General features: G+C 35.7%; 1 protein-coding gene across 2 annotated transcripts in view; it reads left to right on the forward strand.

Annotated features, from left to right (window-relative positions):
- Window positions 1-6,137: 6,137 nt before the first annotated feature.
- LOC140239516 (doublecortin domain-containing protein 2-like) overlaps window positions 6,138-16,242 on the forward strand; it is a 36,743-nt gene continuing 26,638 nt past the window's right edge. For both annotated transcript variants that reach the window (XM_072319347.1, XM_072319348.1), the window contains exons 1-2: window positions 6,138-6,817; window positions 10,422-10,470. In XM_072319347.1, coding sequence (XP_072175448.1) covers window positions 6,549-6,817; window positions 10,422-10,470 — 318 coding nt within the window. In that variant the 5' untranslated portion in view covers window positions 6,138-6,548. The remainder of the gene's footprint in view (window positions 6,818-10,421; window positions 10,471-16,242) is intronic.

Below are 16,242 nucleotides of genomic sequence, written 5' to 3' on the forward strand. Positions count from 1 at the left end.
TGCATGCTGCCTGCGCAGCGCGCCGACGACTTCAAAACATTCCACTTTGCATTGAACACAGTCCACGTCGGAGAATCAAGGACGCCCTCTAGACAATCTACTGTACTGAGTATTTGCCTTGAGAAGCTGAACTCTTTGGTTAAAACTATGGGCAGAGGTGACTCCAAAAGAACTATTCACTCGAAATTAGGCAAAGTATATTTGTTTTATATTTTGGATCAAAAATTAAAAAAGGAAGGGGAAATGGGGGAAAATGCAATCCACAGCGAGAAGTCGTATGATATGAAACGCGGTGTGAAGGTGCGAGAAACAATGCGCAATTTCAGAATTGTTTTTATGACGTCACAATTGTTTTGTTAGAAATTGATACATTTCATAGAGAGTGACGGTACTAGCAGTGCGCAATGTCAAAATTGCTTTGTGGCGTCACAATTGTTTTGCTATAAATTGTTACATTAGTGACCGTGCAAAGCTGCGCACAATTTAAGAATTGCTTTGTGACATCATTTTGCAAGTAGTATACTACAATGGTGTACAGTGTATTTGCAAAATGTCGTCATAGAAGTGACGTCATTTTGCAAAAAGTATACAAATATACTTTGCTTTGAGAGTTTCTTGTTAAAACTATGGGCAGAGGTGACTCCAAAAGAACTATTCATTGAGGGGCGCAGGTACCGTCAGTCTGTGAAAATAATGTACAGCTGTATCAATATGATATTTCTTGTAAAGCAATTGTGACGTCATAAAGCATTCAATTGCTCCGTACCGTCACGAAATGAAGAGTTTGTTCGCAAAAACCGATAAGTCCATATTTGCCGAATGGAGATATTTGCGATTAAAGGTCAAGAAAATTAAAGAGAATAATAAGAAAAAATTTGCTTCTTTTGACCAGAACTTCAAAAATGTACATTTATATGTAGTGACCAATATATCATTTAAAAGGTATCATTTTGTACTTTATGACAGGGACCGTACTTCAAAATCTTCAAAAATGGACTTATCGGTTTTTGCGAACAAACTCTTCAAATGTTCTTGCTTGGAATTTTCCCCTTCTCTCTTTCTTTTAAATTTTTTGATCAAAAATATTTATAAAACATGTATATTTTTTCCTAATTTCGATTTTCTTGTTAAAACTATAGGCCTCGGTGTGTCCAAAAGAACTGAGTCACTTCAGGACTGCGCCCCTCAGTGAATAGTTCCTTTGGCTTCACTTCTGCCCATAGTTTTAACCAGAAACTCTCAAGGCAAAGTATATTTTGTATAATATTATTATTATTTTTGCTTTGTGAACAGCTGCTGCAGGACGGTGTTATGCACCCTGCATGTGAGCAATCCTTAGGTGACGACTTCTTTTTTTAATACGTCTGTTCGTTTGCCCACATTCTCTACTTCTGCATGTCTTTCTTCCTGTATTTTTTTCGCATTTCATTGCGCTCAAACACGTTGTGATTGTAAAGTACAGTATTTTCATGTTATCATAACATCCTGATACAAAACTGCCTGTTGCCCCTTATTGTAAACGCCAATGTGTTGTAAGGTTTTGTGTTTAATTATACCGGACAAGTGGCCCCAATCAATCAATGTCACAAACATAAAAGATAAGTCAAATTCACCTGTTTTATTTTGAACCTTAAACGGTGTTTACTTGAAATCATTTTTTTTTTTTTAGTATCAACACACCAAATTAACATAATTAACATGTACAGCTTTGCCGTATCACTTATACTGTAATAAAAAACAATGATGTTTTAATTTTCCTATAGTGTTTAACAATGGTGCATGCTCGTTTTTTCTTTTTCTTTTTTTGGTACTATATTGGTCACAATCACCTATTTGAAGTCAAGACAATGCAATTGTCAAAAGTACTTTGCCAACACAAAAAGATTAATAATATATACTAATCTATATATACGAAAAGAAATCTTCCCCACTTTGATTAAAATTTGACATTTATGCTGTTTTTTACATGAATTATAATGAAAAGGGCTCTTGTGAACACAGATTACTGGAGCGGATCCAGGAATTTCGTAAAGAGGGGGGGGGGCAACGAATATTTTGGTGCTACTTCCGTGTATCATCTCATTTTTTTCTTTTTATTTCTTTTGTTTTTAACACGACTATGAGAGGGGGCGCGCGCCCAGTGCCCCCCGTCTGGATCCGCCACTGGATTATGCCGGTAGCTTCACAATGAAAAGTATGGATATCGGGCCCTTGTATTTCGTGTCAGACTAAGAAATGCAGTATAAACATTTTTATGGGATCTTTGTAACCACCACGCACATTAGATTGAAGATGTATCATTTAATCACTCTCGGGCTCTGTGACTTACATTGTAAAAAAAAAAAAAAAAAATAGAGAACCTGCATGTTTATAGACGATAATTTAGCTAAGAATCACGTGTATCCTCTAAAAATAATCGTTATAGAAGCTTATGACAAGACTGCAAAAATTCGATACTAATAGAAAGGAGACGTGTTTTTTTTTACCTTTTTCAAATCGATTCATGTCCAAAAATGGAAGCAAAATGATGAAGGTTATTCGCAAGTCAAACGAAGACATGTGAAGAGATTGCGTCATCACCCTTCCAAATATAAGTCCATGTGTTACGCGGTTGCTCAATATGTTAGGGCCCTATATATTTCAAACTTTAAGATCCAAAAAGTTATTTTCGTGTCATTCTCAGGTCCGATTCTAATGAAAACATTATCTCTCTGTTTGTCTAAATACATTTTTTTTTGTCAAAGCCAAAGTGAATTACTAAATTGTGCTTATCTGACTATTGACATTGCCTTTATATGATACTATATGTCTAAATTTGTTGATACAGGGGCCACGGAACCGAGGCTAGGGGCTGCTACAGCCGCCCCCACCCCCGCATACACACTTTAGTGGCGGTCCTAAAAAATAAAAAAAAATAAATAAAAAAAAAACTGGAAAAAACTCAGGGGAAAATAGGAAAAGGAAATGGTATAGGCCTATATATACGCATGAATTTCCGAAGGTTCCATTCTAAGATTCTTCCCGTCTAAATCCAGGAATTATTGTTGTATTATTAATCTTTTTGTGCTGTAAGATATATCTATGACAATCGCAGTATTCCAGGCGACCATGTTTAAGTAAGGTATATAGAAAACAAAAACAAAAAATAAACAAAAATGTCCGGCGGTCCTTGTACTTATGAATGTACTGTAAGGGTCAAAGAACATACACTGAATTGATTCTTTTAAAAAATGGCTCTGAAATAGGCAACTCATCACTATATTATTTTTAAAAAGTTCATATAATTTGAATAGGCCTATGTGTATCATATTTCTTTGTACCTTATTAACGGTTTTTAATGGATAGCAAAACAAAATAAGCAAAGCAAACAGGAAATGGAAACCTTGTGGTCATCTTCCTCCTCCATTTATCACTCCCGAAGCATCCTCCACTTTTATCATTTTTTTTTCATCCCGTCATTTTCTTCATCACACCGTCTTATATTACTATCCCTTTCTCTTGTCTTAATTCTCGCTCTCAAGTCTAACCCTTCCCCCAAATCAGATCCCCATTGCCACACGAACACTCTCTCCATCTCAAAGGAGCTCATGGTTTTCCATGCAAATGGACATCAGATAATCCAGAAAAAAAAATCATAGTGAAATAATAATAATGTATATCATTTAAGAGTAGAAATTACATGGTGAAACAAAATTAGCTTACTTTATGCTATCCGACATGAAACACAGAACGGTTTTCATGTCATTTTTTTTTTTTTTTTTTTTGGGGGGGGGGGGGTTATTTTCTCAAAGTATTCGGATGTTTTAGAATTTGTTTACTGGTGCGACTATTTACACCTTCTCTGTGTCCTGCACCTGCGGCGAGATGTCGGTATAATCAGCTTTTCAGTCAAATGGCTCTGCTGATATAGGTTGGGCACGGCGTCGAACCTGCCAAGCGAGTCTTTTATGCTTGGACGTGTGTTATTATGTCCTCCTATACCAAGGAGGTAATATAGACGAGCCATGCAGCGTCTCCTAATATAATACTGTCGCAGGTTCTCTTGGAAAGGCAAAACACTAGTCAGTCCTCACTTTATCCCTCTGAAAAAGGAAAAACGCAAAATGGAAGTCCCGCGTGTGAGAAAGTCACAACTCACATATTAGGGTAAAGATCCTGCTTCTTTCATTCATTCATTCATTCATTCATTCATTCATTCATTCATTCATTCATTCATTCATTCATTCATTCATTCATTCATCGCAAAGAGCAAGGTGCACATAGTCGGTGTAAGCGTTATTTCCGTAAAGTAAACCCTGTGATCATCGATGATACCTCACTTGTAATACATATATAACAAGTAATATTCTTGATGTTATGATGATGAATATCCAATGTTTTCTTATTTTTTAAATTGTTTTAATAGTTTTAATGCGTTAAATGATATCCAAAGTTGACAAGCGTGGAAATATTACTTAACTCGTTTTGCGGTCATCCCCCCCCCCCCCAACTTTTTGATCATTACTGGCAGTACATGATTGTGTCGCCCTCTCGTGGTGGAACTCTGTACAGTACTTCTCGGTGTTGCAAGAACAGAATTGTTGTTTAGAGAGAAAACGTGAAAGGAATGTAAAAAATCTTCACTTATAAGAATGAGATTACACATTTCCTTAACCATGCAGTTACTGGAATATTTCTGAGGCATTTTTCCATACCTTCTGAAGGAGCGGGACAAGTACTAATGAACCATAAACAAGTTTAAGAAAAATGTGAACGTCTTTTTCAGGTTTTACTCACACTTTTACTAAGGGATTCACCCAACTTTCATCATTCGCTGAATCTCCTCAGTTCTAACCCGTTGAGATTTTGCTACAACACGCATTTTACATAGACCCTGCCCGAGTATACTCAGGACTCGTCCTCAACGGGTGTTTTGGGGAATTTTCTTCTCACTGATACTGTGACACAATTATTTCGAAAACAAATTGTTTATTTCCCGTGATGGAGGATGCATGATTTTTCTTAAAACCCGTTATTACATTTATAATCATTTCAAATGCTATGGGACCATACAGTATCGCATATATAGTGGGAATAAAGCTTAAAAATTCTTAAAAGGGAGATTTGATTTCTTAATTCATGGCGGCACATACATCTCGAGCCAAGTTGTGTACCCACCTACGGTCCCTGCTGATCTAACGAAAATACATGTATAGGCAACGTCGGGGGAAACGATAATGAACAAACCTTTTGACGACCGGGTGCATTGGTGCACATGCATTTTGATTCTAATGATGATGGTGATGATTAAGATGATGATGATGATGATGATAATAATAATAATAATAATAATAATAATAATAATAATAATAATAATAATAATAATAATAATAATAATAATAATAATATTAATAACAATAATAATAATAACAATGATAATAATAACAACAATAATAATGATAACAATAATGATAATAATAATATCAATCATGACTATAATAGTAATTAAATGGTTATTCTATAATGATGGTATCATTATCATCATTATAAGGATAATAATGATACTTATTATTATCATTATAACGCTATATGAACATGGATAACGTTTATCATGATCATTATTATATTTGCAGTGAATTAGACGTCATAATTTTTGAATTTATTTCAGTCCCCTATATTTTTTTTTTCTTGTAAAAGTGTCTCAATTATTGTACGAGAGCTACCAGTGACTTATGCTTCCTATTAGGCTGGTTTCTTATCTCTTTGCTTTGATACGGAGATGTCTAATCTCGTTGACCCGTAAACATTTCGAACAATGGCATACCCTTTTAATTGACGATTAGGGACCTAAAATCCCCCGTCTGCAGATTGTGTGTGTGGATTATCTGGCTTGTCGCAGCCCCCTTGCATGCACTCAGCGATAAACTCTAGCGGCACTTGTTACTATGGACAACCAACACAGCTGTTGACAAGCCGCTTGTAAACAATGTCCCAGCATGCACCACGGAAGTTACACGGCGAACATTGTACGTGTATACGCGTACACTCGATACGTGCAATAATACTGCACTGACTCTATCCCTAGGAGACAGCGCGAGCCCAGCCGCGGATACTCGGTGTGTGGCGCGGGCATGCATTGCACGCAGACTGATCCATGTGTGGCATAAGCAGGTACCCATCCAAGGAACAGTAAGAAAGAACAGGCAACTCAAGAAAAACAATCTCTAGAAATCTGCGTATTACCTCAAATAAGTTTAATAACTGAATGTATTTAGGAAGTTCATTCCAACATATGAATTTGAACCAGTGGAGATTACTGCTATCCCGCGAACATGACATTACAAGAAGAGGAACGTGTGCTTCGGAAACCAAGTTGCCCAACAAGGTCGTGAGCTTCGAACGAGGCGAGGGAAGCCCTGCAAAGGGCGGAGGCGAGAAACCATCGCTTTATGCGGCTGTGGAACTGCACGGGACCCTGTCGGCTTGCGTGTTCATCGAGATCAGCTGCTGAAAATTTTAAAGTCCAGATTTTCTTTCGCTGAGTGGACGTATTGGTGAAAATATTCAAGATGACTGCGGTAACGAACGGCAAGAACATCTTCGTGTACCGGAATGGTGATGTCAACTTTCAGTGTAAAAGGATTGTCGTGAATCCAAGACAAGTGAAAAACTGGGACTCGTTCATCGAGCTCATGACAGCTCAGATAAAGGCCAAAAATGGTGGTGCGATCAGAAGAGTTTTCACGCCAACAGGCAGAACTAAAGTAACAGCTCTGGAAAAGATTGAAAACAATCACTTTTATGTTGCAGCTGGGGTAGAATCATTCAAAAGACATGAGTGAGTATAACGTTAGAGTCTTAGTTTCTAATCTAAATTAGTAAATTTGATCGGTTTGGTTTCTTTGGCAATGACCCGAATGTCTTTACCGATCTGATGAGTTTGATAAACTGTACAGCAGGAGTGAAAATCCGTTGTAATTTTTGTGAAATAACATTTGTATCAATTTCTCTGTAAAATCGGCTTCAGTAGGATGTAAATTTAAGTTACTGTCACTGATCAGTGTCTGCAATTTGGAACCTTTACAGTTGTACATTGTACATTGTATAGACACCTATCTTCTGTATGAATGTACTTTGCAGTCTATTGTATTACTATACCAGTAAACCTATCTAGCTATGTATACCTTTCGTTGATATTGATAGCAATTTACTCAATGTAAAATTTAGATTAAACAGTATTGAATTTAAGAAACTTAAATTGTAGTTGATGCTGCCTAAATTGCGAACCACGTTTGTATCAAGGAAGTAGAAGGGGAGAGGAGTCTACACACTTTCTCAATGCTGTTAAAAAAAAAGACGCCCACTCACTGTAGTGATGTTAATTCAGTTTGATGTCTGAATGTGATTGTGATGTTACAGTGTGTTTAATGCAGTTTCAAAGTTTCAGGTTTTCACAAACAAGTGTTCTGTTAGTGTCAGTGGTATGGCATTCACAAAAAAGGTGATGATGTTTTGGCCTCTTAAAGCCTCTAAATTACTATTTCTTTTAAAACGTTCAATTAAAAAGAAACAAAAACAGCATTCATCCCTGACATCATTTCTAAATGTTGCAGCTACCCGACAGTGACGACTTTGAGGGGAAAAAGTCTAGAATCCAACAATGAGTGGAATTTCAGTTTTGATAGCTTGTGGAATTCTTTATCATGTAACTAAATCTTTTCTGCCAGTGTACACTAAACCAAAGTAATACATTACTGAATCGTGCAGATAACCTACAATTGTATGTACAGTACACATTTGTACCTCTGCTTCAACAATTTGCGTGCTGTACATGATCTACAAAATGTATAAACACAATGGTATTGTACGGTAGTTTGGATGAAGGACAGTTACCTGTATCTCTGAAAACTAAAAAAACTGAAATTCTGATTCACTCATTGTGTTCTTAATTGACGACATACAGTTTTTTATCTCCCCAAATTCTTATCAGCATCTGCTATTGTTTAGGAATTAAGTCTTAATCCTTTAATAGATAATACTGTTAGTGTGATATTCAATAAAAGGAGTATTTGACTTGCCAACCAAGAAAGGATGATGCCTTTAAAGAAAATGATCGTACAAAGTGTACAATATGAAAATACTGAAGAGAAACAATTGTGTTGAAAGATATTTTGATAGATATACAATTGTAATACACCGTAGAGGATGTTAGTGAAATCAGAGTGACAGATTCAGGAGGAATCAGACATGTGCTGAGAACAGTACTCGAACATTGCACTGTACATTGTACAATGTACATTTGTACACTGAATCTCGGAAGTACAATAGTATCATGTTCAGATGGAATACACTTTCTCTCGACATCCTACAGTATGAAACCCTTTATAAAGGGCATAGTTTTGGTTGAGACGTAATTTCAGGCTTCCAACATTTTTTGGTGAGATAATGAGAAACCTCTTATGAAATGTGAAAGAGCTTGTAATTCCATGAGGAATTCAATGTTTATTTGATGAAAATTGGTTTTGAAATGACAGATATACAAAACAGAGCAATTCTAATGAATTGTGGGACCCACCTTCTACGTGTATTACTATCGTTTGTTTTACTTTGTTTTTGGATGTTTCAGTCATTCCAAACCCAATTTTCATCAAATAAACTTTGAATTCCTCTTAAAATGGTATGCTCTGGTATCTCGCAAAAAGGTAAAAGCCCAATTCTCATCTCCACCAATACTGTACCATCCCTTTAATACAGTTTAACAAATAACCATTGTGGTTCAGTATTGCACATGATGTGTGTCACTTTCCCAGAAGTTACAGTGTATTATTCATCATGTATTGTGACAAAAAAAAAAAATGAAATTTATAATTTAGTATCATTATGATTTGCAATTTATGGTATTTTTGTTTGCTTCGTTCAAAGATTTTTTTTCTGTCAAAGATGTGTCATCAAGGTCCATTTCCGATTTGAAAGTGAACCATTATACACATGTTATCTCTTCAAGGAATTAAATTTTATGTTTGTCACAGCGAACAGAAAAGATGACATGCTTCATGTGCAGAGTATGGGTTAAAGGAATGTTGTGAGTTTTGGATTTTATCAATAACTACCCAGTTCAATAATGCAAAAGAAGACTTAATACCTGCTGTACATGAAACATGCCAAGATTTGTACATTGAAAGCCTGTAATTTTCTTTACAAAAATTTTGCTCTGTGATGCTGACAGAATTCTGAGCAATAAATCACTTATAAAATTCTTTAAACAGTAGTTCCTCTGCCAATACCCAATCTTATACAATTCATGTTCTTTTCAGTCAGCATCCCCTTAGCTGTGGGATTACCTGTATGTACCTGAATGCATGATTTATTCACTGTAAAACAAACTGGCTGAACAGACAAATTCATAATAATCCATTATTAAAAACTTTATGTTCATTCAGTACAAGTCCCATGCCTTTGAATAGCATGCAGCTGCCAATAGTTATACGAATATAAACATTCTGATGTGCATTCGTTTGTATACCTTCCTCTTTCCTCTCTTTTCTTCTTTAGTGCTTAGAGATCAGGTGATAACAAAGCATTTTATAAATATTATGAATTATTACTTTTATCAATAACAAATCATTTTCTTTTCCTGTGCTCTCCACTGGAAAATAAACAGGATCACTGCCAGTCATAATTATACATACATGTACCATTGTACACTTGGAAGAAATGCTGTGATACGCTGTTATTTTCGCGTACAGATATTTTCGCGAGATGTTGTTTTCGTGAATGGACACGGACTCTGATGTTTAATGCTCTATCAAAACAGCGCATGGAGTCATTTTCATGTGATGTTAAATTCGCGATTCAACTGTGATTTGTGAAATTCGTTAAAGTTAAACCCTCGCGAAAATAACAGCTTATACAGTAATGATGGGCAACAGTATAATGCAATGTAACACATCTTCACAAAACTGTTTAATGTTCCCTAGAATTGTACAGTTTACACTTCCGGTACATACAACACCTGTGTACATACACAGGATGTTGTTCATGAATGTACACACAATCTTTTATGTTAATCTACAATGAAGAGATCTTCCTATACAGCTACAGCTGTATTGTATGCTGTATTCACACCGTGTTGGTGTGAATGCACAATTCATTGGTACCGTATTCCAAATTTGAAGCAGTTTTGGGACCGTCGTGTATTAGATTATCAAGTTACCCTAAGAGAGTTCTACACTTTGTACAATGTAGCCACTACAATACCTTTCTATGTTTGTTAAAATAAAATCGTATGTGTTCTGCCTCTTTAATAACCGGAATTGTAAAAATCTTAACTGGAATTGTAAAAAATGTGAAAAATGAGTGAGTTTAAAAGAAAAGAGTGAACATAATTCCCAAAAAGTCTGCAGGTTTTCCTTCTAACAATATGTTGTATGTTTCTATTTCAGATATAACAAGATATCAGGTATAACAAATCCAAGATCAAGAACAATAAAGGTAAGTTCACATGTACTTAGAATTTGACAACTTCACTTTTGGAACAGATTTATCATGAATGTGAATGCCTGTGGGGAACAGGCTTTTTAAAATGGAAAGGTCTTAATCTTAAGTTGATACAGAATCTTTAGTGTTGTACTTTGCATGAAATTTGACTTGCATGTTTTTAGTAGAAACTGCCTTTTCGCCACTGGAGAGGTGATAATAATGTAGATTACACTGTACAGTGTAGTATTCTATGATGCAAAATATATCTAGTCCACTTCATCATTATTATCTACAATCTTATGTATTTGAGCTCACAAAATAAAAAGTGGAGTCACTTTATAAATGCAAGAAAACAATGTGATTGTGATAACATTGTTTGAAATATGAAAATGAACCATTTTACTGTATTCCACAGTGAAATGTCATGCTTAATTGCTGATTTCCCAGAAAATGTTTTCTTTCTTTGAACTTGATTCCTGTAGAGGACAATGAATGATGACATGTACCATGTATACAGTATATTTGCAGTCTGATGAACTCCAACAAGGGGTTTGCTTACTTCTTTCAAATTTCATATTCCAAATTGCACAAATTGTGTGGAGCTTGATGCAATGATGTTCTTCAAATTTACATTGACAGCACCTGACTAAAGTGTGAGTGAGATACAAATATACAAAGTACATTATATAGCAGGATTACTCAGTTCTTACCCTTGCCTCCAAATGATGTGAATTAAATACAGGTATTAAAAGCTACATGGTACACTGTCAAAAAGAAGGTACATGTACCATATATACAATGTACATTTCTATGCATGTATTCTTGCCACAAATGTGATACGTACTGAAAAGATCCATAAGAACAAAAAGGTATGCGTGCTGCAGTAGAAAAATGCAGTGAAAATATTCAGGAGCAAGAACTGTGATTTAAAGTTTGTATGCAGCACTAAAAATCTCTTGGTCAATGTTCTACTCTGGCCCAGAGGGAAATTGTTGAAGAAATAAACCAAAAATAAAGATACAAACAGCAGTTAGAAATAAAGGAAAAATGGGATTGAGGCAGGGGCAGATTGTGCCCAGCAACCCTGCAATACAGGAATAGAATTACATGCCTGTACAAAGTACAAATTATACATTTTGTATGCCTATAGTCTGAGGAAGAATTCCCTTGAATCTCCACTGTCACTAAATTTTGTTCAAAGCTTCTGGGTTTTCACCTTCGCTGGTAGAATGGATGCTGTTATTGTTGTACTTGACAGTTGTTACACAAATGTAGAAATCCTCTTTAATCTGCAAACAGCAAAAAGAATGATTGATCTTTCAAACAGTTGCAAATATGCAAAACAAACTCTACTCCTTTCTGCTGCATGTTTTTTTTTTTTTTTTTTTTTTTTTGGATGGCTGCGTCTTCTGGACCTTTGCATGATACAATGTATGACATCAAACCCAAAGCTGTTGGTTACATTTGATGTCTCGCTGTCTTCTTGCTCATTTTCAAGCATAGCTGTTCAGTCAGTAGGAAGGAAATAGTCTTGTAGGAGATCTACGCTTTTCAGATTGGGTGCTGAATTGGTGACTGTGCAAATCAAGAAGAGGCTTGTGAAAGGGGATGCTTTATTGGTTTTAAATACTGTGCAAACTTAGTAGACACTTCACGGTGGATGTTGAATTGGTTACTGTGCAAATTGCCAAAGGGTTACATGGAGCAGAAAGGAGTAGAGTTTGTTTTGCGTATTTGCAACTGTTTGACAGATCAATCATTCTTTATGCTGTTTGCAGATTAAAGAGGATTTCTACATCCTATGTACATTTGTGTACAATATGTACCGGTACTACACAACATCAGTGAGCCTTTTTCAAACAGGAGTGTACAAGCTTTCATTTTTTTTTTTTTTTTCATTTTGTGTATGATGGATCTTGGATACAAATATGCAGTATTAAGGTATTTTCAATAAAAAGTACCTTTCAAAAGAATTTTGATGAAAATTCATGACATTTTTTATGAACTCAAATGCATTTTTTTTCCTCACAAGTTTTGATGTGTCTGCAAGTTACCACAAAAATTTGATAGACATTGTCAAATTCATTGTCATCACAAGAAAGAAAAGAATTAATCAAGTCAAATCATGGGAGTACTATCAGAGTAGACATCGATGATTTAGGACACTGCATTTTGTGGGTTCATGATACTCCCATTGTGAATCCATGTTGGGCTTGGACTGACAGAAATCTACATACGTACATTGTGCCAAAGAGTAATTTGTTTAAGCGCTACACCCACTGTTTTTAGCAGTCCATGACTGGGTCTGTCACTTGAGAGAGAGAATCATGTTTTAAAATGCATTTCCAATGGTGTTTATTACGAGCTTGGTTTGAAACACAATTCTTGGGGTTGGTGCGTTTATCTAAACCATCATATTCTCAAAATAGATTTGAGTGTTGTCACTGCGCAGCTGCTTTGTGCCGTTCAACCTGAGAAGTACATGAAGGCAGAGACTCCAACCCTCCTGTTTTCGACGGGAGATCTCCCGCCGAAATCCCTTTTTTGCAAAATCTCCTGTTCTCCCGCTTGAGATTTAATTTCTCCCGCCCTGGCTCTTTGTCTCCCGCTTGAAATGATTTCTTACTTAATATCATTGTATGTTGAAAAAATAAGCCTTAGATAGCACAAGAGAACATCTAGAACCATAGAGCAAGGAACTTCGCGCACATCAAATTGGAGTCTCCCGTTTGCTAGGGGTTTCAGGCGGGAGAATCTCCCGATCAGAAGGTGATTGGGGTTGGAGTCTCTGTCTGTGAAGGTAATCTTAGGCACATGCTTTTTTGTAAAAGCGATGGCATGTATCAAAATACCAGCAAGTAGCAGTTGAGGGAATTTCAGAGATAAACATGTTGTTTATGTAAACATGTTCCTATCAACAGCATTAATTGCGTTTATACTCGCAGAAAGGCGATCATGGTCTCAAACACATTTCAAATTGTCCTTTTTTTTTTCTTTTCTAATTGCTGTTTCTAAACCCTGTTGAAAACACAATATTGCATTTTTCTATCTCCCGAAAATGCATCAAATGTGTTTGGGATCACAGTTACACTGTACACATGTACATGCCTCGTATTATAGATAAATGCTCCTCATGTTGAACACTTGTCCCACTTTAGAATCTCTCACATCACAATGTTTGCACTTTAAATAGTGTTTGGACTCACTTGTGAACGATCAACATTACTGTAAATGCTCTTCAAAGTTACTCAGGGGAACTCGGCAAATAACTAACCCAACATTTAGTACGGTGTTTTCCCATTATAATTCCATTTTTTTTTTTTTTTGTAAGGGGTAAAAGGATGGTGTTTGCAGGTACAACATGTATTGTGTACTCAACTGAAGGAGTACACAATCATCCACAATTTTGTATCTTTTCAAAGTCATGAACCATGGTGCATATTTGCAAGCAGTGTCTTTTAGGGTCGCCTGGTAACGTGTCAACAAGATCGCCTCACCGGTCCTCCGCAGAATCAGAATCGTAGTCCATGTTTACAGAGCCTGTCAACTCATCACAGAGGGGAGAAAAGAGACCCTGTGTGTGTGTGTGTGTGTGTGTGTGTGTGTGTGTGTGTGAGTATATTTGCATGCCCTTGACTAGAATCATCTTTATGCCTCTGTTAAAGGGATGATACAGTATTGGTGGAGATGAGAATTGGGCTTTTAACTTTTTGTGAGATACCAAGAAAACACTTATGAAATACATTTGTAGTACAAGAGCATACCATTTTAAGAGGAATTCAAAGTTTATTTGATGAAAATCAAGTTTGGCATGACTAAAACATCCACAAACAAAGTAAAACAAAGGGATCGTAAAAAAAAAGTGTGGGTCCCACACTTATTAGAATCGCTCTGTTTAGGATATCTCGGCCATTTCAAAACCAATTTTCATCAAATAAACATTGAATTCCTCCTGGAATTACATGCCCTGTCATATTTCGTTAGAGGTTTCTCATTATCTCACCAAAAAATGTCAGAAACCTGAAATTAGGTCTCATCCAAAACTATACGATCCCTTTAAGATAAGAGTCCAAAAGTGTGGTCACATCAAAATTCAGATCTTTGCAACTTATAGCTACACTGTAGGTTTTACCTTTACTCAATATCAAGCTACCATTTATTTATTTGTTTCTTACCATGGTGAATTCATTTTTTTTTTTTTTTTTGCTTTAAAGAGCTGCTCAGACTTTTTGTAGTGAATAAATAAAATATTTGTGGAAGGCAATGTACGCACTTTATTCCATGATGCAAGACCTTTGGACTTGATTTTGATGCAACAGATTGGAGTTGCTATGATAGCAGTAATTATTTGGAGGACCATTTCAGTTTGGACAGGATGAAACAGAATAGGAAAAACAAGTCTTGCAGTTCTGACTACATTCAAATTGTTTGACAGGTCTTCAACATGCGATTAGATTTTACACTAGGAGGATTCATTACAAGTATGTGGAAATATCAGGAAAAGAAAATGGCGAAGCTGCACAAAATCTGTACCAAGTAGTGAGTCATACTATTTTTTTTTTTTTTTTGGTAAATTTGGCATAACACAAATCATTCCCAATCTATGGATTTATAAATTTGTATACATGTAGTCTTTGGTATCCATACTTGTAATCATTTTGATCAAGGCACTAGGCTTAGTTTAAGCCAATATTACTGAAAGTTGCACATAAAGTTGCCCAGGTCTATGCTTATAAAATGTATTTATAGCATTTGCTCCAGAAATAAACCTTTACTACGTATACTGTACATGTAGTGTATACTAAAACTTTATTGACATCTAATTTAGTGCCATTTGAAACACTAGAGTGGAAGGATTCAAGTTTCTGCTACATGTATGTGCCAGAGCATTTAAAGCCCAGACAGTACTACATCTACAGAATCAGAATAGCATTTGCTCCAGAAATATTCTAAGATTTCAGTACTAAATAAAAACAAAATGTTGAATTTTTGTGAAAGAAATAGTTTGCTTTACAATTGAAAGTACAGCTGTAGGTTATAAGCATTGTTCCAAATATAAATTGTAAAATAGTGCCCTTGATTTTTTTAGTGATTTTTTAATTTTAATTTTTAACATATCACTGGAAATAATGTTTAAAAAAATACAATAATGTACAGGAGATCAAGCTCTACAATGTGATACCAATAACTTTTATATCCCCCCAAAATTTAATGATGCCCTTTTGGTTCTCTGCAATAAGTGATATGTACAAGTATTAACAGTGCAGCACTGTAGTCTTGTAAAAAAGGAGAGTACCGATGATAATGATTTAAATAAAAAACAAAAGAAAGAAATGGGGCACCTCTATAATAGAAAAAGAAAAACAAGTGAGGATTAAATTAATCAGACTGTGTTGAATATCATTGTGTTGAAGTCTTGATCATAAAATTGTGTTTGGATATATAATGGATGTCAGCGTGATATCTTTGCATTTTGCCATGCTCTATTAACCGTACGTAGTGCACCCTGTATACAATCCTGGGCTGTCATGTATAAAATTAGAGTTTTGCCTTTAGGTGTTACAAATGTACTTTAGCAGTACACATGGTTGTTTAAATTTGCAATGTTGCACAGAACTGGCAGTCATAATGTGTTTTACATTAGTGTTGAAAGCACTGTTATTAGATTAGCAGTCTCCAGTCGAAACCATGTTTTATGAGACTGAGTAGAAAAGATGCAGGATGGTTAGGAGACAGTTTCCATGGTAACATTCTCTGTGCGCAGATCGGTAGTGATAATAAAAT

This window comes from Diadema setosum, chromosome 16, assembly GCF_964275005.1.
Source record: "Diadema setosum chromosome 16, eeDiaSeto1, whole genome shotgun sequence".
NCBI lineage: Eukaryota > Metazoa > Echinodermata > Echinoidea > Diadematoida > Diadematidae > Diadema > Diadema setosum.